The sequence below is a fragment of the Phalacrocorax carbo genome, chromosome 5, assembly GCF_963921805.1.
Source record: "Phalacrocorax carbo chromosome 5, bPhaCar2.1, whole genome shotgun sequence".
Classification (NCBI taxonomy): Eukaryota; Metazoa; Chordata; class Aves; order Suliformes; family Phalacrocoracidae; genus Phalacrocorax; species Phalacrocorax carbo.
Genome location: NC_087517.1, coordinates 62,813,746 through 62,840,141, shown reverse-complemented (window position 1 = coordinate 62,840,141; position 26,396 = coordinate 62,813,746). Strand labels below are relative to the sequence as shown.

The following is a 26,396-nucleotide window of genomic DNA, read 5'->3' as shown; positions in this document are numbered from 1 at the left end:
TATCTCTGCATTATCACAAAGTGCCCAAGGCTCCGCCTCACAAAATTAAATGGATATGATCAGTGAAATGAATAACGCTTTTTTTATTCTGTTTTGAAGTTGCTCATTCATGAAACAAGCTTCTTCGGTCAAGCAAATTCTGTGTTTGTAAAACATCTGATAAATATATGGTGCTGTAATAAAAATAATAAATGTTTAAAGCTCCCCTACTTTTCTTTACTCTTCATTATTAGAAATAAATCTTATGAAGCAGATAAAAGTATTACAATTAATCCCTCTTGAATGGAGACAGTGTGTACTGTTCTCTTCAATACAAGAGAAACTGGCTTTGACTAGAGTGGCAACAACTGGCAAACTGATTTTATAGTTTTGATTTATTGAATATTAGGAAATAGACTTTTTTAATAACGACTCCATTTAAGTATTCATTAAAATGGAATTAGTACAAGCAGGGCCAGATTCTGATATCATATTCTTGTCAGACAGCATTTTATTACAGAAAAGTCTCACTGACATCAGTGGGATTACTTGTAAAAGACCATTCAGTGTGAGTGAGAACACAGAGCTAGATCCTACCAGGGTACAGAGGACTACAGAGGTTTTAGGTACTCCCCCCCAGATTCCGAAAGCGCCCCGCACACCCTTCAACAATGGCTGGAGCAGTAATTGTGTGCCCGAGGCACCTCATCTACCCTGGCGTGCATCAACTCCTGGATCTCACCAACACAAATACATCACTCACCTTGTCCCTGCCCCAGGTATATGGGACATGAAATATATATCTTCCTCCTCACAAAGGAAATAATTCCCAAAGCTTGATAATTTTCCTTTAGACCTTATGCTAAAGATATTTATCTTCATAGCTCTTTCAGTCTGAGCAAGTTTGACCTGAAGAACGCATAGCACATGTTGCCATAAAAGAGCACTACAAAGATGGATTTTGATTTATAAGAAAAATTGTTCAGAAGGAAAAAAAAGTAGGGGACTGTAGTAATGGATCTTATTAAAGGATCAAGGCTGCATGCCCTATTTCTCTGAATTACACAGTAGAAGAGAAGACCATCTTGCATTTTTGTTTTGTACACTCCTGATTTAAATATATATAAACAAATTCCAGTAAATTCTTGTGATGGCACAGGGTAAAGAGAACTGACTTAGTTATAAACACTGTTGATAGGTAGAAAAAGCAGATCGATTTTTCCATACATAACCAAAAATGTCTCTCAAACTCTGAGTTCTAGCACCTTACAACCTTTCTTCATTCAGTAATCTCTATAACAAGCAAGGGAGGAGACTGAGAAATGTGACCTTTATACATAAAGCAACGATGTATGAGCAAATGGTGAATATCCTAATTTCTCTTTAATTCAAAATTATTTCGCAACTGATTTCACAAAGTAATCTTCAGTGTATAAGCTGTACTTTTATATTTTCATTGCATACACAGGTTATACATAGAATATACTTCTACTTCTTGATTGGGTGAACATAGTTATAATCCAGTCCTGACAGCAAATACTTGAGGGTCTATTCAGTGTGCATACAGCCCTTCTTCCTCTGAAAGGCTGCTGTTTCTGCAGAATTTCTTAGCAGAAAACTCATTTGCCAACAGAAAAACAGATACGGTCAAAGCCAATTTGTATCATATTTCTTTAAAATCTCAAAAAATGGTCTATTTTTGCTTTTACGGATTAGTAAACAGACTACTTACTATTGTTTAACTTTGGTTTAAAAACTAGCCAACACGAAAGGTTTTTACTGTATAGTTCTCAAAGGTCAGACTTGAAAGCTTAAACTTCAGGTTCCACTGAGATAAAGGCACTGTGTTTTGCAAAGTTATGCTATTATCCCTGGTTATAATCTTCACTGACTTCAAAAATAATTGCTTTCCTCAAACAAAAAGGAAGTCTGATTCTAATTTGCTATCTAGATCTACATTCTTATATTCTTTTTATAGATTTTTGAACAAGTTATCACTGGGATCTTCCTTCACTCAAACATAAGTGAAAGTTTTATCTTACTTCAGATATCACAAAAATAATTTATGACTAAGGAAACAAAACCTTTTGTCTCACAATATATTTCTTTGCGACAGCTGTGGTATTTCACTGAAAGCACAAAAGCTGTGATGGTCTGGACTGCAATCAACCATTTTTAATAGGAAATTTTTACAGACTTTTAATAAGATCTCCTAACATAATTTATGGGGAGAGGTTTTGAAGTGAAGAGGCATTGTTTGGCAAAGTGTTCTTCCTCTAATCTCAGGAAATTTAAATAATCGAGTGCTCATTTCCTCTAAACTTAGGATTTATCCTAAAAAAAATGGTTAAGAAAAACACCTGCTACAATAGCAGCAAAATAAGTAAGTGTATCTAGAGTCCAAATAAAATATATTTCTAAAGGCTTTTCAAAGGCAAAATCCTCCATGTCAGAACCCAATATTATTAATAATAATGCAATATTTAATTCTGCTTCTTAAATTCAGAATATTTAATAAATATTTTGAATGGAGGCAGCATGCTGGTCAGGATAACTGCAGGTTTGGGTTTTTTTGACTGATACAGTTAGGGGAATTGAAATAAGTGGACAAATGTGGAGAATTTACAAATGGTTTAGAAGAAAACCAGATAAGCACCCAAAAGTTACTATGCTTACTGAAGTTATCCAGAGTTCCTCTGACTACAGAACTTGGCTGGAAGAGAAGGACAACAGGCTTCCCCCTGAGATCTCTGATATGTCTTGAACGAAGAGGTTCAAAGGGTATTTTAGCACTTTCCCTTTAGTCCCAGCTAAAACTAGGAAAAAAAACCCCAGAAACATAAGTAGGAAGCACATTTCTATATATCAATAAAGCTAATCAAAGCTCCTGAATATGAAACAGATTTAGTTCGGCTGATTGGGACTCTGGATGAAGTTCTGAATTATTTTTCACTCTTCCTGAGTAACTCGTTGTCCGTATTTCTGACTTAAAGTAATAGCTAACCTAACTGTGTCCCGCCTGTCTAGGCTGGTTAGAACATCTCTCCCAGAGGAGGAAAAAAGAGAGGAAAAACCTTTAAAGGAAGGACTTCCGAACAGCTCGGCTATAGTCACACCACCCGGGATTCGTCCAGGTCACTGTGTCCTAAAGACCTCAAGAGGGCACTCAGCACAAAACGTACTGCGCTACAGGAATGAAAGGGGTCTACAGCTATGTCATCGGCCAGTTTTGGCAGAAGGCAGTTATCCTTACCTGGTTTTGCGGAGAGCCAGCTCAGCTTTCATCTCACCCCTACAGATAGAGAACTGTAAAAAAAAAGAAGAAAAAGAAATTCTGAAGAGGGAAAAATATGTGCTCATAGAGTCTGTGCTTCTTTTCTGTATTGAAGAAGATCCGTTTCGTCAATGCTTTCAACAAGAGGATCAGTTTCTAGAGTCAACCCTAAACCCTTTATTTTCCAAAGCTGCCTGTTGATTTCAAAGAGCTACTGCCGCTGTAAAGACTGCTTTTCAAGATGTGTCACCTGAAGAACTTTGCTTTCTTCAGTCACTACATTCAAAGCATGCAGGACAGAGTATCACTTCTTTAGACAGTGGGTGCCAATCAAAATTAATCTCTTCCCTTCAGCAGCCAAGACTTACCTGGATGTTTCTGCATGTGTATACCTACATACATACATAGATACATACACAGACATACACGCATTAGCCAGTTCTGACATTGTAGTGACCTCCTTCGGGTTCCTGTGCTGGCCTGTCCCTGAGGTGATGCTCCCAGCCCACCCTGCAGACCTGCCTGCTGCGGGGCACCGGCTGGCCAAGGCTCCCCAGCCCTGGTGCACCCACCCTGGCAGCCTCCACAGCAACCTCGGGCTCTCTAGGCAGAGCTTTAACCCTATCCAGATCCTGTTTCGAAACTGGCTTCACAAACTGCAGACAGGAAAATAAACAATCACCTTGTTTCCACAGAGATGTCATTATCCCAATAAAACCGAAACCCATTCTTCCACTGCATCGTCTTTACGTTGGTAGTTTCACAAAACACATACTGCCCCATTTATATTCAAAGTGGACTTCCTGATGCACAAGTTCAAATCCCAGCTATCATCTATCATCTTAATTCTTCTGGGACGAATAAAGTATCATGCAACGTACCATATGTGGATATTTCAGCAGAGCTCTTGAGAGTCATGTCCTGTCTACCCAGTGTGATCAATGGTTATTTTATTTTTGTATATTTAGAATAATACATGACAAACCTCCATGTGGGTGCATTACCTAAACAAAAAAATATACTCTGAGGTGGGGAATCAATTCCTTGTGCAACTTGGGCCCTCTGAATACCCTGGGGTATCTGAGGCATCTGCAGAGGAATCTCAGACACAGCATGTGATCTATAGGAGAGTCACGACAGCTTGTAGCCATGCACAATATCCCAGAACGCAAACTGGCACTGGGCACGTACTTCAGCACCTGAAATGTTTCCTAAAGATCTGTGCAAATCAAATGTATGGTGTATCCCTATTCCCCCAGCGTGCTGGATGCCAAGTTACCTTTATTCTCACAGGACTGCATTAAGCAGTACTAGATGAAAGTAATCTGCACTTTAAAAATGCTAAAAAACCCAGATCCCATTCCAGATCAGGCCCGCAAAGGAGAGACCTATCTCTATACCTACAAATTCCAGAATGCTGACCTATGAAATCCATGATGTTAGAATATCAAACATACAGTATTAAAATATTCTGTTTAAAAACACTTTTAGTAAAGATACCTCATCAGTTAAAGTAGGGATATTCTTTCAAAAACACTGCCCAAACTAGAATAAATTAATTAGCTACGAGGATTTGGATGGTAGACAAATTAAGGGTTGAACCATGATTCAAAAGTAATACAAGTATGCAGATGATCAAAACTTATTTGAGTCACAAACTTTATTAAAGGCAGCGTGGGCCTTTATTGGGTTCGTTGTGCTCAGTGCTGTAGAAACTCAGAAGCAGGGGCCGTGCCTGCTGTGGTTATGAGAGTCATTAACTAAGCCTGGTCATTATTTGGTCAGGTTTGTAGGTTAAAAAAAAAAAGAAAAACTGGAGGTTTGTGTACAGCAGTCTTCCTAACTTAGGGAATTTGGGTAAGTTTTTAAAAGATTCTTTTATCTCTGTGAATTATGGTGGGTACAAAGATAATAAGGTGATATGACTAACAGTTAACTAAACTTTTATTGATAAAAGGTTGAAACTCTAGCACTTTCAACATCTTCTACATATTTTATATAAAACCTACAGTAGAAACATTTCCCAAAATGTCTGGTGATCCAAAACAAAACTGGGTTATGGATAGAATCACGCTATGTGTGTTAGTTGTGATACAGTTATGTAAAACTCAGAGTATAGAGCCAAGGGATGCAAAGGCTGTCCTGCAAGCTCACAATATTCCCCAAGCCTGCGATTGTGACTTTAATTCCTGCAAATTGCCCAGTAATTCTACTGCAGAACTAAGTTTTTTCAGTTTTTGTAGAAGGGGAGGAACTCCTACTCTCCAGCCAGTGAAGCTGAATTCATCAAGATTTGTTTTACTCAGGAATGGAAAATTTTCATAGGGAATTTCCAGGACAACAAAAATAGCATCTGCTATTTTTTAAGCACAGCACCTGTCTGGAGTGGCATCCTTTAATCTATACATCCTTTGAGTTCATTATCAGTGCCTAGTTACCTTCCGCTCTATTGGCAAACCTCTCTGTAAACTCCAAGGCTGCCATTAATATTCAATGAGTCTCCAAAGTTTGTGTAAATGATTTCTAAAAACAAACTGCTGTGAACACCAAATATCACTGTTAAGGCTCCTTTTATTTTGTGTCTCTGTATTTATCACTAAAATCTCATTTGTAAAATTAGGGCTAAATGAGTGTTTCACTGACAGCAGAGCAATGGGTTTTTTTGCTAAATGCTGTCAGGACTAGGAAGGCACTCAGTGCTATGGTCAATAAATCAATATAGCTTTTCTCATACTGCTGATTATTTATTTAAACTCTTGAAGCATAAAACACTACCTCCAGTCACTGTGAATGATATCTCATTTAGTTATTTTACATCAAGGACAAGACTTTACAAAACACTGCACCATCAAGATGATTCACACGTTCTAACATAAACACAAACCACAGCACCACAGTGCCAGCCTCAGCTTTCTCATTAGCAGTGTAATCGCCTCAGCTCTCTTTTCCTGGCAGTTCAAAACTCTGTTACTGGTTGTCAGACTGTATTTCTCCAAAGAAATATTTAGCTTGAATTACTCAACGACTTTTAGAGTAATAAAAAGGTCTTTATTACTTTCTAGCCAGTGGTTACGTACTGTTACGTAGCAGTGAGAGGCCATCCACGAAGCCTTCTCTTAAAACACTCCAGCTCTTATAAAACATCTTTAGAAAATATTTAACCCAAATAGTTGTGAACCTAAGTGTTGCCTAAATTTCTATATCTAGCAAACACTTAGCATGAGCCACAAGGAAATGAAAGTTTGCTTGTGGTTTTCTTTTCCCCTCTCCTTCTTTTCCTGGCTTTCATTTTGGCCTTTGAAAGATTGGGCAAATCAAGCTGCGTTCCTATCAGTGTGCCAGAGCTGTTGAGCTAGAAATTTCTTACTCTTTATCTGAAAAAAATGCAGGATACATTGGCAAAACTGTCATTATTTGTTACTTTTAACTGGAGCATGAGCTAAGGTGGTATTTATTAAGACAACATAAGCAACAGGTTACTGGCACCTGGTTAGGAACTCCTACCTCTGACTGGGTTTTGCTCCCAACATACCTAAACTAAGTCTACTATTTGAACTCTTCCAGCAGAAAGAGTAGGTAAGAACTTAAACTCTTAAGAGGGGAAAAGTAGAAAATTTCTTTTAGGGCGGAAAGAGAAAAAAAACCACCTCATTCTTTTCAGGTGGCAACAGTCCTCTCGCACACAGGCACCGGCGCACCTGGGAACGCCCGGCTGAAGGTGGGCAGCAGCTCCCCCCTCCCTCGCCCTGGGCAGCGCCGAGCCGAGCCGCCCCCGGGCACGGCCCGCCGCCGCCCGGCACCGCCTGAGGAAGGACCAGGGGGCGCCGGGTCGGGCTGGAGGGACGCACCCTCCTGAGAGGCCGGGAAGGGGACCGGGGGTAACCAGTGGCGCCGGCGGCAGCGCCTCTCGCCGTTCCCGCCCCTCACGGTCCGGCCCGGCCCGGCCCCGCCCCGCCCCGCCCCTCGCGGCCAGCGGCCGCAGCCGGCCCCGCCCCGCGCGCGGGGAAGCGGAAGCGCGCGCCGCCGGAAGCCGCTCTGCCTTTCCGGTGCGGGCGGCGTGCTCGGCCCAGCCGCGGGAGTCTCCGCCGCCATGAGCGTCCCGGCTTTTATCGACATCACGGAGGAGGATCAGGTTAGCGGCCGGCGCGCGGCGGGGCCCCGGGGAGGCGATCCCCGGGAGTGGGGGCTGGTCCGGGGCGGTGGGCCTGGCGGAGCGGGGCTCCGTCCCGTCCCCTTGGCGGGGCCGCGGGTGCCGGTACCCGCCCGGCCGGAGGCAGCCTGCCCGTCGTGGGCCCGCCCGGCTCTCCACAAGCCTGTGTGAGGTGTTTCATCGGGAGGTTTAACGGGAGAGTTAAAGCATCTGGAAACTGAAAGATAAACCTGTGTTTGCGGTGTCCTCTTCAAAGTTCTTCACCTCCCCAGTGCTTCGTTTTCATCTCTCCTCAGTTGCGCCTTCTTTTTTTTCGGAGAGGGAAGCTAGTCGGGGTGCGGACGGGAGCGTTACTAACGCGCCTTGGTTTTGCAGGATTCGCGGCATTACGAGGTGGGAGCTGTGGCTGCTGTCTTTGAGCTACTTCTTCGTTTTGCTTTTGAATTTCAGGGTTTGTTGTTCCCAGCGTCCTTTAAGCGGTGTATATATACGCAGTTGGAAGTCTGCAAGAAATGCATACAGCTGCTAGCCTCCGGTCCTGTTTCCGCTTGCTGTAATGTCCAGTAAATCCCTATCAAGCAGTTGGTCTGAAACATCTCCAGTACAGTAAAGGGTTCTAGAGTATGCCTGTATGACACATATGACATGTCATGTGGCTGTGTGATACATAGGTTGTGTCTTAGGTACCACAATGATTTGACACTGAACTTGGTGTAAATTACAGCAGCGTCCTGGCCAGAGTTCCCCCCTGCCAAAAGTTGTGTGGTCTCTAAGGGTTATGGTTCTGCTGCCGAAACCATGGATTGTAAAGGTAACGCGTAGGCCAGTCACTAGGGAAAAGGTATTTTCCTGGTGTAGGCTCAAATCCTAACAAGATAGGGCAGGTCATAGGGTTATGTTGGGAACTGTCTTTAACTTGTGCAAAGACTGTAAGTTCTGCTTTCTCTAAGGTGGTTTTGTTTATACCCCTTTTCTTTTCTGGTGAAGGAGCAACTGAATAGTTTTATTGTTTAGCCTGAAGTTTTCAAAGGGAGTAAAAGATAATAAAAATGCATGAGAAGAAAGCATCTTTTTCACAAAAACTCACTAGGCCTGCTCTCCTCCAGCCAGCGGCTGTAAGTGACATGTTCCTGCTGTGAGAAAGCTCAACAGTTGTGTGATCTCTTGAGCTGCTGGTGAACCAGCCACAGCATGTGTGCTGAGTTGATAATATTTGGGTCAGATGCTGAAGTGTGGGATAAGGAGCATTGTAGGCTACAGGGCAGTAGGGAGAAGCAAGAGCTGGTGAGAGTGGGTGGCACAGGCGGAGGAGTGGTTGCAGAACAAAACTCTGTAGGAGATTTAAATTACTTTGACTTCACTGTTCACAAGTGTTTTGTATTGTGTGTATTGGGGTTTTTTAAGGCTGCAGAACTTCGAGCTTACCTGAAATCCAAAGGAGCGGAAATCTCTGAAGAAAACGCTGAAGGTGGACTTCACGTGGACTTGGCACAGATTATTGAAGTTTGTGATGTCTGCCTGAAAGAGGATGACAAAGGTTTGCATCTTTAAGTCTTGTCAGTTTTGCTAAATGTATAGCCATCAGTGTTTTTAAACAGTGACAGTTGCAGAATTTAGAGGTACGTTGCATGGCTTGCATGTTAACGCATGCATCCTTATAAAACTGAAAGCGCTTATTTCCATCGTGACCATGTAAAATCTGGATGTACTCTACCCCTCCCTTCTCCAAGCATCCAGCACCCTTTAAAGAAGTCAGAAATCGAGCTAGACTGTGCTAATTATGAGGGCACAGCAAGTTATATATAAAATAGGTTTTCCCTCTGAAAAAAAAAGTATGATAAAAATAAGACTGTCAGTTAATGGCTGTGATGCAGCAGATCAACAAAAATTAAGACTAGACACCTGTAAATGGAAGTTTTCAGGTCTAAATATTAATTGATTAATATTGTGTGAAAACACTAGGACTTTCAGTAGTCAGTAACTCTCATTGAGTTGGGGCCGTAGGTCCTTAGCCACTGCACTAATATGTTTTTAGTGACACTGGTAATGCTGCAGTTGCCTTAAATGATCTTTCTGTGCCAATATGAAAATTCCATTTAGAACTTTTAAATCTAAATAATCGATTGCTAATATGAGTAATATGTGTTGTTTGAAAGAATGTATGGTTCATCTACAAAGGAGTACTTAAGATTATTTTTCATGTTGCCTTCTACTGTAGGCAAATGAGCATGAAATAGTGGAGAAGCTTATTGTTCTGCTTTTTGATGTTCAGGTGTAATCTTGGGGAATAAATAATATCTTCCATATGTAATGAATTTTTTTCTTATTCTTTGCATAGCTGACATTTGGGCAGACTCTGAAAGGAACACACAAAACCTGTCTGGGCCTGTTTAGAAAGGATGTAGCGCCACACTTAAAACAGGAGCTGAGGAGGCTTTTGAATATACTTTGTTCTTGTGGGCATTTTCCCTGTGGTCTGAGTTTCCCATGTGCTCCTGGTGAAATATTTTACTGTACTTGAGCACAAGGCGATACTCTTCTCACTTCAGAACTGTGGGGCAGCTGTCTGGATGTGCAGGAGGAAGCCACTGGGTTTTTTAAGCCCAAAATCTGAACTTCCTCCTACTTCTGTTATGTGTGAAGAGAGAACTCAGAGCAAGCGTCGTACCAAATTCCAGATTCTGTTTTGGCCTTAAGAGTGGCAGTTCTTGCTTTACATGGAGGTGTGTTGATGAAAGACGACGTGAGCCAAATCTCTGATATATTGTGATGAATATCCAGATTGGTTATCTTGGCATTTTCTTTCTTGTACAATTCTTGCTGATACAAAATAATCATTCATGCCAGAAGTAGCTCTCCAGCACTAAATAGCTACGGCTGATTGCTGCTTGCGGTTCTAAACAGCTCCATGTTTTGTTTTGTGCAGATGTTGAGAGCGTAATGAACAGCGTAGTTTCTTTGCTTCTTATCCTGGAACCTGACAAACAAGAAGCACTGATTGAAAACCTGTGTGAGAAGTTAGTAAAATTTCGGGAAGGAGAGCGCCCATCTCTTAGATTGCAGCTGTAAGTATGGCACAGAGGAAGGTGAGACAATGATATCTTGTATTGGTATGTCTTTAGTTCAAAGCACGGCGTGTCTGTCAAGACATGTATCTGTTGCAGGAAGCACTCTTTTTTACCTTCTTTTTCCCTGTCGTAAAACAGAAGTACCAATATACTTTCTTTGCTTGGGTATTACAAAATTAAAATGCATAGAGTTTTCGGCGGCTTTGCTGAAAACTGTTACAAAACTGGAAGCTGTTACAGTTCATTGCAGACGTAAGGTGCCACCAGGTGCTTTGTGTGTACTAGCACACATCTTAATAGAAACGTTTCCGTGCACTCCAGTAATGTTTTCTGAAACCTCTTTAACTCGGTTTTTTATGGTTTAGACTGAGCAACCTCTTCCACGGCATGGATAAGAACACTCCTGTGAGGTACACAGTGTACTGCAGCCTTCTTAAAGTGGCCTCGTCATGTGGTGCCATCCAGTACATTCCAACTGAACTAGATCAGGTAATTCACGTGGTGCTTCAAGTTACGGCTTTGCATTAACTGTGCTGCATCTCACTAAGTACTAGTCAAAGTTGACACAGGCTGTCTCTCCCTGTTACAAATTGCCAGAGCCTAGTGAAATAAGAAATGCAGAATACAGAACTTCTAATCTTTTAAGGGTCTGTCTACAGAATTTAAATCAGGCTGCTGTTTATTTTCCGTTTCTGATGCTGAACGGAGTTAGGTGTGTCTGTCTGATTCCTGTGATAGTAATGAAAGTGAGAAGCTTTGATCAGGAGTGAGGCATCAAGTTCTCACCCCTTGCTCTAGAGTCAGAGTGTATTAGAATCACTCATCCTTGTTTAGGAAATAACATGGAGAGCACGGACTTTTGGCTTCTCAAGGGAAAACTTCCAGGTTCTGCTTGAGGAGCCTGAGAGTCAGAGGACCCAAGGGAGAACTCTCTGTGCAAGATCTTTTCAATCCTTTTCTGCTTGAGAGAAAATGAAATGTTTTGTTTTATTTTAGTCTTTTTGCCAAAGCTTCTTTTTCACTTCTATTCTACCTAGGTCCGAAAATGGATTTCTGACTGGAATCTGGGCACAGAGAAAAAGCATACTCTTCTGAGGCTGCTGTACGATGTCCTAGTAGACTGCAAAAAAAGGTACAAAAGACAAGTAGTAGACAGTCTATTTTAAATTGATGTATTGTAAGTGATCTGTAGGGAAGGTATTCCTCACAGCACTTTTAAAATTAATCTGTACTGATAATTCAATCCAAATATACCTGGGGTGTTTTTCTTGCTATGTTTTTAAGCATTCTTACATTAAACTGGTGTTTCCAAGTATTGGAATGTTAGTGGTGAATTAGCTGCAAACCACAGACTCCCAAAATAAAACTATTCCTTTCTATAAATATTAATCTTTGAGCATTGTAGCATTATGCCAAGTTTATTATTTAATTTCACTTTTGACATTTTAGTGCATGGTAGTGCTATCTCTTATTTAATGATGTGGGGAGGCTTATCAATCACAGTTAACAGAATCAGTCTTTTTGTGTAAACATTACCTTTAGGACAGAGCTTTCTGCTAGTTGTGGAAATTAATGTCCACAGAATACCTGCTTGGCCATTTAAAATTATTATCCTGGATCATAAGAAGCATCTTTGATCTAACAAACTTGGCAGACCAGTGTCTTCTGGCATGTAAAGTAATCCTGTGTGTATCGTGCCTGTAAATTAATGTAAGTCTTAACTGAGAGCTGTCATCAGTTTATCTTACAGATGTGATATGGTATATTGGCTGTCTCGGCCAGGGCTATTGAGATGGGCTGGTATCCAGAAGTAGTTTCAGCATGTAGTTCCACAACAGTTTCAGCCTATCTAGACTGTCCCTGCTGTAGTTTGGAATGCGTGTGGGGTGTGTGTGTGCGTTGCTTCCCCCCGCCCTTGCCTTTCACTCTGTTTTCTGAGTTAGTTTCTAAGGGTTTTTGTTTTGTTTTGTTTTAAATTTTCATAGTGAGGCAGCACCAGGACCTCTGCACTGCTGACCTACACTGGTAGCAGAACTGCACTTGCATTTTCTACGTTTGCATAACCTTGTACTGCTGCAGAAGAAAGTGATTCTGTCCTGTGCCCCCCATTCCTGTGCTGTCCTCTCCAGCTACCAGTACCTGGGTGTGCTTGTGCTGGTGTAGGCATTTGTGCAACTGCACGGTGGATTGGACTAGGGGGGTGACCTTGCCAGGCAAAAAAAAAAAAAGGCAAGTATGGAGCTGTCAAAGGAGGAGGAGAGTTTCTTCTGGCAGGAGAGTTAGCTTATTCTGGCCTGGTGAAATTGTAGCCTGGAAATGTTGCATCAGCATAGCAGGATCATTTTTAGCTAACCTCAATTTAGGGATGATTAATCCTTGTGGAGTAGTTACACTGTGAGCTACAACATGATTGGGAATTCCTATTCCTGTTACTAACATTAAAATGCTTTTGCATTGATAGTACTGGATGATGGATCTCAGAGGGTCAAAATAATTTCAGAAACGGTCATCAGAGATCTTATATGTGGCTTAGTGCTTATTTTGTTTCAGGTATATTCCATTGGTACTCTGTAATGCTCCTACTCTTTTAAAACTTCTCACCTTATTGATTTATTGACAGATTTTAACTAGCTTAATTCCCACACTTAATAGCTAACTATTATTAGCTAGTCTTGTTACCGAATCTGTGGATTAAACTTCTAATTTTTGTTTCCAGTGCTACCAGTACCCTTGCTACCAAATGGTTTTTGCTTCCTAATAATAGGTGGTATTTTTAAGTTAGGCATTAAAAACTTGCACAGACCCTGTAATATATTACTCCTGCACTCAGTGTCCTTACCATCTGTTGCAACAAGCTTTGCACTGAACAGAGCAATTTTTCAGAGCGCTTACACTTCTCTTCAGAAAAGAAAACAAGAAGTGACCCCAGCACCTTTGACCTGGTTCACTCTCCTGGATCAGTGGGCAGTATTTGCAATAGTATGGGAAACTCACAGCAGCATTCCAGCTTTAGGACTCAGGAATGTTGCTCTATCGAGCAGTATGGGAAGATAAGTAGGAACTGAAAAATGAGTCATAAAAATCATACCTCAGTTACTGTGTGGATTTATAATCAAGGGAAGAGAATATATCATTGAAGATGATTTTTTTTCTTTGTTCTATGTTTCACCTTCACTCAGTGTGGCAGAAGAGATGGTTCCTCATGGCTAATAGACTTCTCCCCAGTAACTTGGAAGTGAACATACTGGTAGCTCATGCAAAGTAGATCATGCAGATGCTCTCTGTGGTGTTCCTTTTCCTGCAGTGAGAAGTGAAAGCTTGTTTTATCAAATCTTTTCCAGTCACTTTCTAGTTGAAGTTTCTTCTTTCTGATGATAAAAATCATCTTGATCTCTTTGAAGAGGGATTTTATCTTTCCCATGATCAGCTGAAGAAAAATTGGTGGTGGTGGCTGGAAAACAGATGGCTGATGCAGCTTGTTTCTGAGAGCCGTATTTGGTAGCTGAACTTTGCAGGAGATGAGGTACTTTCTCTGCTGCTTGTGCTCCCTGCCATAAAGGTTCTGCAGTAGAGTTTTGTTCCTGAGCTGCTTTAGTCTTCAGCATTTTCCTAGCTGTGTTGGTATGAAACTGCAAGGTAACCAACCTGTTTCCTTTTCTAGTTATAGGTGGAGTTTTACAGATTTGCATGGCCTGCATGGAGCCAGAGAGTTGAGTCCTGCTGTGAGGCCCTGAATATTGTGCCAGGCGCCAGCTTACAGCTGGTCTCTGCCATTGGCGTGGCAGGATTCAGAGTGGGATTAGTCCTGACCAGGTTTACATTCAGACAGGTCTGGCAAGTCTGGTTATTAATACCTGAGCAAAAAGCTCAGCATGTCAGGCACCTGCAAAATAATTGTTTCATTTAATTTTAATGCCATTTAATATCATGTAATGTAAAGGGACTTGATGCCAACATCTTACTAAGTCTCTGAATACTCTGTATTTTTTTTCTTCCTTTTACCTACCACCGCTCTTCAATTCTCACTGGCTTTTTGTCAAGTTACGCATCTAGACTGGCAAGTGGAGCCAAGAGTACTTACGCAAGCTGTCTTGCTAGAAAAAATGTTCAATTTGCATCTTAGGTGAGATACACATTAAGCAATGAGCTTTGGTAAAATAGTGATCTGTATTACTGCTTTAAACATCGTAATTTACGGTAGTAATCTGACACTGAATAGAATGAATAAGATAAAAAGGTCTGCTGTATTTGCTGAGGCTCACAAGAATTTAGCACAGAGAGTTTGCACGGAATTGTCTTGTGGCATTCTGATATTTCCTAGAAATACAAGTGAAAGATTCCACTCTTCCCCCTTCAAAAAAATAAAATAAAAAAAAGACAAAGAAAAAAGTGTTTATGGGATAGCAAATACTGTTTGAAATTAGTTAAGTTTGTAGTTTTCAATTTTTGCTCTGAAGGGAAGGGGGAGGAAAGGAAAAGTTCCAGAAATCTGTAAGAGTTCTGAAGTGTATAAGGAAAACTGCTGGAAGTTTATATTAAATAAGGGGACTTGTATAGTTAGATTGAATAGCATACCAGCTGAGCCCCTTATTTGAATGTCTATATAGTATCAGTCCTGTATTAAACTGGTTCTTTGTCTTCACTAAAAGATCTAGTGTTGATAAGATTTCACCAGTGCAAAAATCATAGTCTGTCATAGACTGATTCACATGCGAATAGTTCTCTCATATATAAGCTGTCTAAATTAATTTTGCTTCACTGACACAGAGCTGTCAGTTCCTCCACACACCAGAATTAGTTGCCATAACAAAACATAAGCTGACCTCCTTAATGCTGGATTCTTAAAGCAAATGTTTCATTCAAGTTTACACCCCTGAACAGAGTTCTGGAATACCGGCTGCGACCTATAGAAAATTCCCCTGCCTTGAGCACAAACTCTCTTTGCTCAGGTAAATGATGTTGCTTGCTGCCCATGACGTTTTAGTATTTGTACTGCACATCTATGAGATCTGGTAAATTCTTTAGGAGCACAAAACTTCACCCTATAGAGAAGTGGTCAAATAGCAGTACTGTGAGATTTAAAATAAATACCTGTACAAAGATAGTGCCGCTGTACTACAAAAACCATTCAGGCCTGTGCTTTGATACCAGCTAAACCCGTATCGCGGTACAGTATGTAGGGAGCGTTGTGTCGGCTTGTTCCTCCTCTGTGCGATTTATGCCATTAACTTAAGGAGTTAAAGCAAATTGAAACTTTAGTCTTGCACATTTTTTTCTTTTAAGCAAGTGTTGTAGATCAGTCAGACCATGTGGGGAGATTTGCTGTGCCTGGAATTGAGCTACTTTGTAGGAAGAGCTTAGCTTTACATTATAACTCACTGTACTCTGGAGAGTTGTGTCCAACCTTCCTCCGGTCCACTGAGAAAGCACCTCTCAGTAAAGCAGTTGCCAGTCTGTATGTGCATGAGAGCTTTCTGCAAAGCACACACTCTCATTGTCGAGGTTTGGTTGTATCTATACCCACACCCTATCCTGTTCAGAGGAAGTAGTAAGATGGCATCAGCAAAAGCTATTCTCTGCATGGAAGAACTGTCACAGCCTTCTCATAGTTAACAAGAATTCCAAGAGAAATAGGAAATGGATTTTTGTGTCACAGCATATTCAGTGCGTATATTTTTGCTGGAAATTTTGTAAAAAGCATCAGTAGTTGCTGGCCTCACTAGCAGTAAGAACTGTTACGTGAAAATAAATAAAAATTTGTTAAAATGACACAGTGATGGTTTCACAGCTGGTCTGCGGTAACGTTGTTTACAAAATAGTCTGGGTAGACAAGGTGTAGGTTTACTCCGATTTCTTAGAAGGAGTTGCTTTTCTAAAGGCTGTCTGTCACAGCAATGTTGGATGCTACTTGCTTCACAGCAGCCTCAGCCTATCTAATTGCTGACTGCTTAACTTCACCAGTAAAATGAGCAGCTCTCAATCTCAACGCTTGAAGAATCTGTGAAAGAAGAAAAGGCAGCTTTTTTACAGTGACTTTCCTGACCATAAATATTCTTTAAGATATGCCATTTTACATTTGAAATAAACTTTGCAGTGCTACTTATTCTGCAGTGATTAAATCCAGATGTGCATAAGAAGAGCATTCTAGTGAACCATATAAAGCTGTTCCTAGCGCAGAAAGCTTTTTCCATAGCCAGCAGACAATTTATCAATTTAAGAGAATGAAATGAAGGGTGAAGATAAACATTTTGTAGAACAAGAATTGAAAGAATACATCTAGTTAATTTGTTCTCCTCACTAGAATTAAAATGGATCATCTACATCTTTTTCAAGTGTAATTTAATTTGACCTATAACATCAAAATGGAATTATTTAAATATTTGAGTGTCTTGTTTGAATTATTTTTTCAGCAATCCTGAGGTAACTTTATTTTTCTTCTATAGTGACACTGCAGCAAAAGTAATGGTGGAACTACTGGGAAGTTACACAGAGGACAATGCTTCCCAGGCCAGAGTTGATGCTCACAGGTAATACTGACATCCCGCTTTCCTTAAAAGTAGCTTTTTCTCAATTGCTAAATGATGTTGATCGCCTTACTACAAAGAGTATCGAATGGCCTGGCAGGTGAGGGCCCTTCCTCTGCCTCTTTATAGCATGCTGACCTGGTCAAGGGTTGAGCTGTGCAGCCTGTGGTAAGTTTGTTCCTAGGCAGGGTCAGGTTTAGGCCACTGTGCAAGTGCGCAGGTGTACTCCTGGTCACGGCTGAGAGAGAGAACAGCCTTGGGGAAGGACATCGTTTACAACAACCATGCAATCAGATTTGAATTGGCGTCCTTTATTTCAGATTTTTTGCTTACTGATTTTTTGATTCTCTGAGGGTTCTTTTCAAATAGCACTTGCTCTTGAAAGAAATTCTTGCCATCTTTTCTATGATCAAGTACTAAGGATGTGAACTGCACAGAAATAAACTTACTTGTTGGACAAGCTGGAAGAATAGATTCTTAACAGTGTATTTTCCCCACTGGGCAAAATGAGGAAAAGCTTGTATTTTGCCATTCTACCTATCACGATTCTTCTTAGGAATTAGATTTTTAGTAAGTCATGCAGTTCTGCCAGGTGTGTGCAACCAACAGTTCTCAAGGGAATTGTTTATACTTGAGTATGCAGGAAAATCAGGATGACTCATTTTGAAAATTAAAGTGTCTGTGCATAAATGAAAACTTCAGTGACTGCCCTACAGCAATCTGAGGCCTTTTACATCTGAAAGAACACGTCCACTGAGGGTTTATCGATTGCTGCATCTGTGCAAACCTTGGGTTCTTCTGGGTGTATGTTACGTGGCAGGGTCGTGGTCTAGGCCATCAGAGCGAGTGTAGCGCTCAGTCTTCTAATGTGCCGCTGCACAAAAGCTTTCATCTACAGGTCTAGAAACACTTTAGGTCTGTTTATAGTCTGGAGCTGCAACTGATAAATCGTAGGTCTTGCAGTGTTTGGTGTTGGGGTTTTCTCTGTTTTGTGTCACGTATTCAAGTGCAATTAATCTTCCTAAACAACTTAATTCTGTGAAATTTTAGGACGACAGTTAAAATACCTCTAGGAATGAAGGTTTGGCTGGAAATAAATGCATAGATGGAAAAGGTAGGGTGATCTGTAGTCTTACCACCTGGCAAATTTCATTTGTTATACTGAGCAAATCACTTACTGCTTTCTCTTCCTTGTTTTTTCCATCTGTAAAATGAAGATTAAAATTGGAATGTGACGCGTCTTACATTTAAGAATAGTTGAATACCTTTGGGTGTTTCCTAGAAAGCAAAGAACAGCAAACTGAGTTGCACTTACTCATAAAAATGTGTATTGCTGTAAAAATAAGCATTTTCCTTTTCTAATTAGATGTATTGTACGAGCATTGAAGGATCCAAATACCTTTCTCTTTGACCATCTTCTTGCCTTAAAACCAGTCAAATTTTTGGAAGGAGAACTTATTCATGATGTAAGTAACTTTGGTTTTAGCAAGATGGTTTGATATCTGTGGAGTACCTTGTTTTATAAGTGTGTTCTAAAATGAATAGTAATCTATGTCAGTAATATTGAGCTGCAATGTACTGTTTCTTTTAATGCTTTTAGAATTAGAAAATTAAAACATTACATGTGAAATGTTTCCCTTTAGAAATTTCAGAAACTCAGAGTTACAAGTCCTGCCCTCACATGAGTTCTGCAGCAAAAGTGCCTCTAAAGTCTGAGAAGAGGCCGTAAGCTCAGCACAGATTGCCCTCAGCTATTGACAGAAAACAGAATTTTAGCTCTTAATGGTTAATTTTTCTGTTCAATACCAATAGCTGATACATATATTTATATGTATCTGTCCAGTCTGCAGGGAGGGGAAATGTAGATAATATTTAAACTGCTCTTATATTTGTTTTCCATCTTCTAGCTTTTGACAATTTTTGTAAGTGCTAAACTAGCATCCTATGTCAAGTTTTATCAGAACAACAAAGACTTCATTGACTCCCTTGGTAAGTTTTCAGATCATTATGTTTCTGACTACTTCTGTGGCTTAAGATACGGAACCCACAAAGGGCTTCAGTTAGGACCCATATAGTGAAGCCAAGGAAATTTAATAGGAATTTTTAAGACGGATTAGAGTTTGTAGGCTCTGACACCACTGTTGGATCGTAAAGGGACCACCTAACTGCGGTTTGTTCTACTAGGACAAGCTGGTTGATGGGTTTGGAAGAGAACTGTGATTTTCCCCACTTCTATTCTCTTAAACCTATCGGGAGGGGAGTTTTAACGCACTGACACTCTAGGCTAGGCCAGAGATCACAACTTGAGCGAGTAAGCCAGCAGCTTGTATAAATATGGTACAATTTTTTTTTATGATTAACAACTTTTTAACAGCAAATACTTCTCCTGAATGGCAAGGTAAAACATGCAAATAGTGTGAGTGTGTGTCTGCATGTGCTGATGCATTAGACCTAGCAAGCCACACTCTGTCCCAGTTAATTTGTTTCATCACATGAAGCAGTGTGATGGAATGTTAATGTCAGCACCCTCTTTATTTACACACTGTGGAAAAAAGGAGTAGTAATTAACACTTTGACACTCCCCCGTTGATGTGTAATTGACTGTTTCAAAGGAGCACTGGTTCATAAGCTATTGCATGCATTAAAATTACGTTTTTTATATTCCAGCTTTTTAGGACAGGGGTCAGTGACAATGCAGAAATTGCTCAATGATGCAGATTTTTTTATTACTGCATTAAGGTTCTGACATATTGGTAATGAATAAATGTTTCCATAAAAATCAGATTTTTTTTTTTTTTTATAACTTTGATTTTGAAATGACACCTGAACACTGGCTGAATGCATTTGAGGAAAGGCACGGTTTTGCTTAAACAGAGTTTAATGCAGCCTTTTAATGCATGCATTATTTTGTTTAATGGAGTGTGGTATAATTCTGAGAATAATTACCCTCAAAGCTTTAAAATGCTGGTACTTTGGGTATTAAAATGATGGAAATATCCATGTGATTTTTCGTGGCTAAAATTAGCAGCAAGTTTTGGTAGTTTGTAAAGGTGTATATAGCATAAGCATGCCTTTTGTCCTGTGTATTTGAACATGAGTTGTGCAGACATCTTATGCTTTTTTTCTTAGGGGAAAGTGGTTCTTTATTGTAATTGGTTTTATGTATTGATAATGGCTTATCTGTTAGTTATTTGCCCACAGAAGTGTTTGCTGAAAATGCTGTTATTTTGATAAATTTATGGAAGATTAATTACACATATATGTAGTATTAATCATGTAATATACAATAGTCATGATTTCTTTTGCTTTGCCTCTCTGTATCTGTGTTTACCTCGGTGAATATAAAGTGTGTGCATTTTCAGTATATATAGGATTCACATATTATTAATAAAATCCTTAAATATCTGTGTAACTGTTTTGAAAGACAGTCTTCCAGTTATCTTGATCTCTCACCGGTTTTCAGGTATACTCAGGAAATGGGGATGTCTTTGAGCAGTGGACAGGGTAGAGGTTCTGAGGCAGTGCAGACCAGGATGCGAGGAACGTGGTCTGAGTGTGTCAGCCATGCCTTTGAAAAACTAGGGCAGATTGGTATAGAAAACACTACAATTACTAGATGAGGCATTCAGAAATTCTTCAGAACACCTGTGATCTGTTCCCAAAAGTAAATAGATTTTTAACCATGCTTTAAAGATTTTTGTGGTTTTTTTAATAACTTGCCAAGATATTGAGCTTTAAAATAAAGGATATTAGTAATAGGATTTCAGTGACAGTACAGCATCAGCTTTAGCTCCAGCTTTTCCTGGATGAGGACCTCCTGAAACCAGTCTATGAAAGCTGTGCAGTGAGGAAGGCTCCTACAGGTGGCATCAGTTTGTTACAATTTGTTGTTTTATTAATGCTGACAACTTAGGCCAGCAGTAGCATTATCTGTGTCAACTGAATCGCCCTAACATGTCCACAGTTAATCTGGTATTATCAGCAGTCTTTTTCGGAAAGTTAATCAGTATCTCATTTGCATTTGTTAATTAGGGTTAATGTGTGCTAATTGATTTTTTGATGCTTGTAGAGTTCCATTAAGCCCAGTTAGGTATAGTTGCTGGTGCTCCTCATTCATCTGAATTATGGTGATCGCGTTTTTGTTGAATCAGTGCCAAATAGGGAGCCTGCATCATAATTATAGGTAATTAACACAACATGATGTCCTGCACTAATGTGCTTTCCTATTAGTGTATGGATGTTATAAATTCCAAACTTCAGTATTTACTGAAGCAACATGAATGTTTATAATGTCATTCCAAAACAAAACGATTGACATTCATTTTAAAGAAACTACCGCTGAATCTTATTTGGTGCCTCACAGAACTCGGGTTAAGAAATGCCTGGGTCCATCTGCATGTCTCAACTTTGTTGCCCTAGACTTTTTTTCAGGAAGACAGTCTCTGAGCTAGATGCGCAAGCCCTTGGCTCAAGTCCTCGTGTTGCCATTCACACAACCATGTGAAAGACCTAATCTAACTTTTCATATCTCTTCCTCTATTCCTGAAGAGCACTTTTTTGCCACGCTAGATGCTGTAAGCATACACGTGACTCAGCGATGCTTTTTTACTGTGGTATGAACAGTTAATTTGGTGCCAGAACACATTCTTCTGCACAAAAATGTTATATTGCTAAACCATGACTGAGAGGGGTTTATTTTCAAGCAACTACATGAGAATGAGCAGTGAGGCTGTAAGGAGGCTTTGACATTACAAGTCACATGTTTTCCATGTACTGTTGCATTGCTGTTCTTCCAAAAGACGCAACTGAAACATTCAACTGCACCCTCCCCACCTAAAATTCTGTTAAGGTGATGTTTTTACTCTCTAAAAAATTTTTGTAGATATTTATTACCTTTTCGTGACAATGACTGAGTCTTGATGAATTCACAACTACAGTAGTTATTTTAGCAAAGCACAAGGAAGGTGCAGGAATTAACATTTTACCTCAAAAAATGTTGATAAGGACAGGTGGAATATTTTGATGTGAAATAAATTTTAAATTATTGGAAGCACATATACGTAAAAATAACATTAAAAACAATTTAATGCATTACTGAATTATAATTCATATCCATAAACCATCAACACTTTTACACAGGCTTGTTGCATGAACACAATATGGCAAAAATGAGGCTACTCACTTTCATGGGAATGGCTGTAGAGAATAAAGAAATATCATTTGACACGATGCAACAGGAACTTCAGATTGGAGTTGATGATGTAGAAGCATTTGTTATTGATGGTAAGAACTGTCATACCGTACCTTACACAATGCTAATGAACAATTCCTTTAATAGTCTTCTAAGCTAATGTTAAGTATTCAGAAGAATACTCGTTTTTGATTTCTGTGTTTGTTACAAGATGTAGTCTGTGAAACCTCATCCTTAAAGAGATGCCTAACAGTTGTCTTTTAAACAGTGTTTGTTTTTTCGGTGACGGGAACTGTATTTCATATAATTCTTTATAGAACTAATAAATTGTTTGCAGGTTTAATTTGTCATCTGGTTTTGTTTGCTGTCAGTAAAACAGGATGTGTTTGTAGGGGAGAGAAGTTAATAAAAACTGTACAGGATATTGCTTTAATAGATTGGTGCCAAACAATAGGATTCATGCATGACCTTCATCTTGTTACATCATTTTGCTTTTCTGCCTACTAGACTGTTAAAACCAACAGCAAAACAATATTAAGTGAACTGCTGTGTTTTTATGTTTGTATTGATCTAATTTTGAACAGGTCTTATGTGGTTTAATACCTTTGCACTATCTTGAAAATATTGCTCAAACCAGCATTGCTTTTTTGCAGCTGTAAAGACAAAGATGGTATACTGCAAAATAGATCAGACACAGAGGAAAGTAGTTGTCAGGTAAGACTTAATTCTTCATAGCATTTTGCAGAACTTAGTGTGTTCTAATTATTTCACGTACATTTGTAGAATATTTTAACTAGAAGCAAGCTATTGTTCCTATCAGTTGCTGGTAGTTAAATAGTTGCTATTTATCATAATTTTATTAAAGCTCACACTGAATGTGATTAGCTTATTTAATGAAAGAGTCCTATTTTCCAGCACATTTCATTTAATGACCTAATAGTGACAAGAATACTAATGGCTGTTGTTGCTTTAAATATTTGGGAAGGCTACAGAATTCTTTAACTGGTAAAGAGAAGCCCTTTTATATAGAGAAAATTTTCCTGTTCACTTGTGAGAGTAAAGTAATGCTACAAAAGAATTATTAGGTGGGCATGGCATCTAGTAATCATCTTCCAATTTTGTTTTACTTCTCTAGTCACAGCACACATCGGACTTTTGGAAAGCAGCAATGGCAGCAATTGTATGACACTCTAAACACCTGGAAACAAAATTTGAATCAAGTGAAAAACAGTCTCCTCAGCCTCTCAGACACCTAAAAAATTTTTTTTGACCTAGTAATGTCACTATAGATGAAATTTATTAAAAACTTCAACAATTTGTGAATGTTTCCAAAATGTATGCAATTGGTTTAAAGAAGCTAAATATTCTAAATTGCAACACAAAAAAAAGCAATAAAACCAACATGGGAAAATATCTTCGGTTGATTTTTCTTACATAATTAGCAACACCAAACAGCAATATTGGTTATGCTTCTTTTGTTCTTGTTTAACTTTACAATATGAGGATCTTTCTTTGCAGGAGGTGTGGGGAGGAAGGGAGAGAGATCAGAAAAATAATATTGCAAGTAATCGTAGAGTAAGGGAAAATTTCCCTTATATACTAAGGGAGGGAAAATGTGAATGTGAACCAGTCAGAAGTGAAGCTTTATGAAGCCAGATCTGCTGCGTTACCTTTGTAAATCGTACCTGATGCTCTAGTGTTGAAAGGGGGGACGTCGTCGGTACAGAATCAACTACAACAGATAAATTTAAATAATTTGGCAGTAAAGGTAATCAGAAGATTTTCCTGTTCTCCTGCCACTTAGAACTGCTGTAAGTTGTTGTAAATGCTTGTAGAAACTGTTGTGTTTTGAAACAGTTGCGGCTGATTTTGCTTGAAAACTGAGTGAGCAGTCTGACAGAGAAACCAAATTGAAGTATTTCAGCCAAAACTTCTGAGTTCTGAGGAGCAGGAGGAGGGTACTCTTAAGTCATCATTTAATATTGCTTAGTCGTTATTAAAACATTAACTTGTCAACTTTTTAACTTTGGACAGAACGCATAACAACTCAGATTTGATTGCAGAAACAGAGAACTAATGTTACTAGTAAGGATTGTATTAATTTTTGAACTGGAAAAAAGTCTATACGCTGTATTAAACGTGATAGCACAGTGCATATCTACCATATTCTATAGGAATACCTCTACAAATCTGTTTTATGTAAGAGATTTATCTGTGTCTAAAAGACATGCTTTTTGTCTGCTGCCACTGATCTTCACGGGCTGCCTTCATATTTTCTTTTTCTTGCTGAATGAAGTCTGTCCAAATTCAGGAATTTCTGAATTTCTTCTGTTTGGTTTTGTAAAATGGAGTTACAAGGAGAGCAGCTGTCCTCATCTCTGAGGGCACTTTCACTTCTTGCTTGAGCTGCAGTCATGTGAGAAGACTTCTGCTCATGCTGGAAAGTAGCAAATCCTCCTTTCACCTGACAGTATACAAACTTCACAGTTAATAATCCAGTGAGATTCAGGTACAAAGGCTCAAATTGTTGGGTTTTGCTGAGCATTAAGCAAGCAAGGAAGTGTGAACAGAAAGGTAAGTCAGTTGGAAAAAATACATTTAATTTGAAGTGCTTACTTCAGCTTTAATTTAGAAAACTTGATAATGACAAATGTACTTTTATAAACCAAATCTTAACATAAGACGTAGTACAGAAGAGTATGATGAAAAAAAAAGACTAGGAAAATAAATAGTTTAATTAAACAGTTTTATGTTGCAACTGACATTTCTATTGCTATGCATGCACTTTAACAAAACCCAAAATCATGAGGTTTACAGTGTTAATTCCCTCTCTGCTTCACTGTATAGATTAGAAAGCAAACATTAACTAATGCAAGGTCTGTCATAGGTTGGGTTTTTACGTGAAAGATGTTTTTGTTCTTTGATTTGGATAGATATGAAGTATCTATCAAATAGTAATTAAAACTACTCAAAGGCATATGGCAGTACAGTAGGGAGACAGGTTTTCTGCTCGAATGATGAGTTCTCCGCTCGTAATCCAACCATGTGCGGCTCTCGGGGAGGCCAGTGTGCACCACCAGCCACCTGCCTGAGCACATGTGCACAACGAAGCCATGTTACACAGAGCCAGTGTTGCAGTGGTTCTTGGGGATCTGTAATGCGACATCTAATACTTTGGTTGCATGGTAGGGTAATTCTCTTATAGGGATCACAAGATGAGGCCTTCACCCTCTCCTCAATTATTTTTTAATATTAGGCAACTGTGCCCCAACCAACTGTAAGCCACAAAGTCTTTATCAGGCCTGCTTCTATTTTATTTGGTGCATGAATTTTGTGCTAAAACTTCTCTTCCCTGTGCACAAGCATTTCTTGAAGTTCGAAATATGAACAATAGTCTTCATGCAAATTGTTCACTTAGCCTATTGCATCTGTAACAACATCACTGCCATGCACCTGAAGGTACAATAATGACTGTAATCTCCATTTCAGTGAGGAAGTAACTTCTTCACTTGAGCAATAAAATTTTCAACCTGTTAATTCTAGTAGCCATATACATAAACTCTCCCATGCTCTTTCCCAAGGTCTCAGAGAGAAACAGACCATACTTCATTGCAAGCCACTAGTCAAAATCTCTATGGAATAGCACCTGGGGCTGCATTTGTCCTGTGCTAATAATCCAAGAGAAAAACTTTCATTTAGGTCTTCCACATGTGGAAGTGAAATTTTACAGTGAAATAAAGCCATGCCATGTTACTTGGATTTTACTGAAGACAACAAACGTTTAGACCTCTTCGGAGAAGTAACAGCAGTTATGTAATAGCCTTTCATACAGTTCTGTGACAGTGGGTTTGGAATAAAGCTTTAGGAAAAATAGCTGTCAAAGGCCTCAGCATTTTCACAATAAAGTAAAACTAAAATGTGTCTTACTGCCAGCACCGAGTAATATGGCAACCTATGGGATACATGTAAAAATATTTTGCTGAATAGTATGACTGCACGGATAGGGACTTGTGTTTAAACTGAGCCGAGGATGCTTCTTCATCCTTACTTTGGTACTCAGGCTTGTACAGACTACTCTTTAAAACAGTTCTTCATATTTTTACTAGACTTGTGAGTGTACCTGTAGCATTTCTTTTTAATTTTTATTACTTTTTCAGAGTACTGTGCTTTGGTTGAATGAGACTACCCAAATTGTAGAAGGCATAAATCT

At 39.4% G+C, this 26,396-nt stretch overlaps 2 protein-coding genes across 2 annotated transcripts in view; one reads left to right on the top strand and one right to left on the bottom strand.

The window, feature by feature from the left end:
- Nucleotides 1-7,248: 7,248 nt before the first annotated feature.
- On the top strand, nucleotides 7,249-23,599 carry EIF3M (eukaryotic translation initiation factor 3 subunit M). Its single transcript, XM_064452804.1, has 11 exons — nucleotides 7,249-7,385; nucleotides 8,808-8,940; nucleotides 10,330-10,468; nucleotides 10,837-10,960; nucleotides 11,509-11,603; nucleotides 16,915-16,998; nucleotides 18,362-18,461; nucleotides 18,903-18,984; nucleotides 22,135-22,278; nucleotides 22,840-22,900; nucleotides 23,322-23,599. The coding sequence occupies exons 1-11, from the start codon at nucleotides 7,344-7,346 to the stop codon at nucleotides 23,440-23,442; spliced, it is 1,125 nt and encodes a 374-aa protein (XP_064308874.1). The 5' UTR covers nucleotides 7,249-7,343; the 3' UTR covers nucleotides 23,443-23,599.
- The window catches only part of CCDC73 (coiled-coil domain containing 73), a 105,708-nt gene continuing 102,686 nt past the window's right edge, over nucleotides 23,375-26,396 (bottom strand). The window contains 1 exon segment of the mRNA XM_064452805.1: nucleotides 23,375-24,650. Coding sequence (XP_064308875.1) covers nucleotides 24,441-24,650 — 210 coding nt within the window. The 3' untranslated portion in view covers nucleotides 23,375-24,440.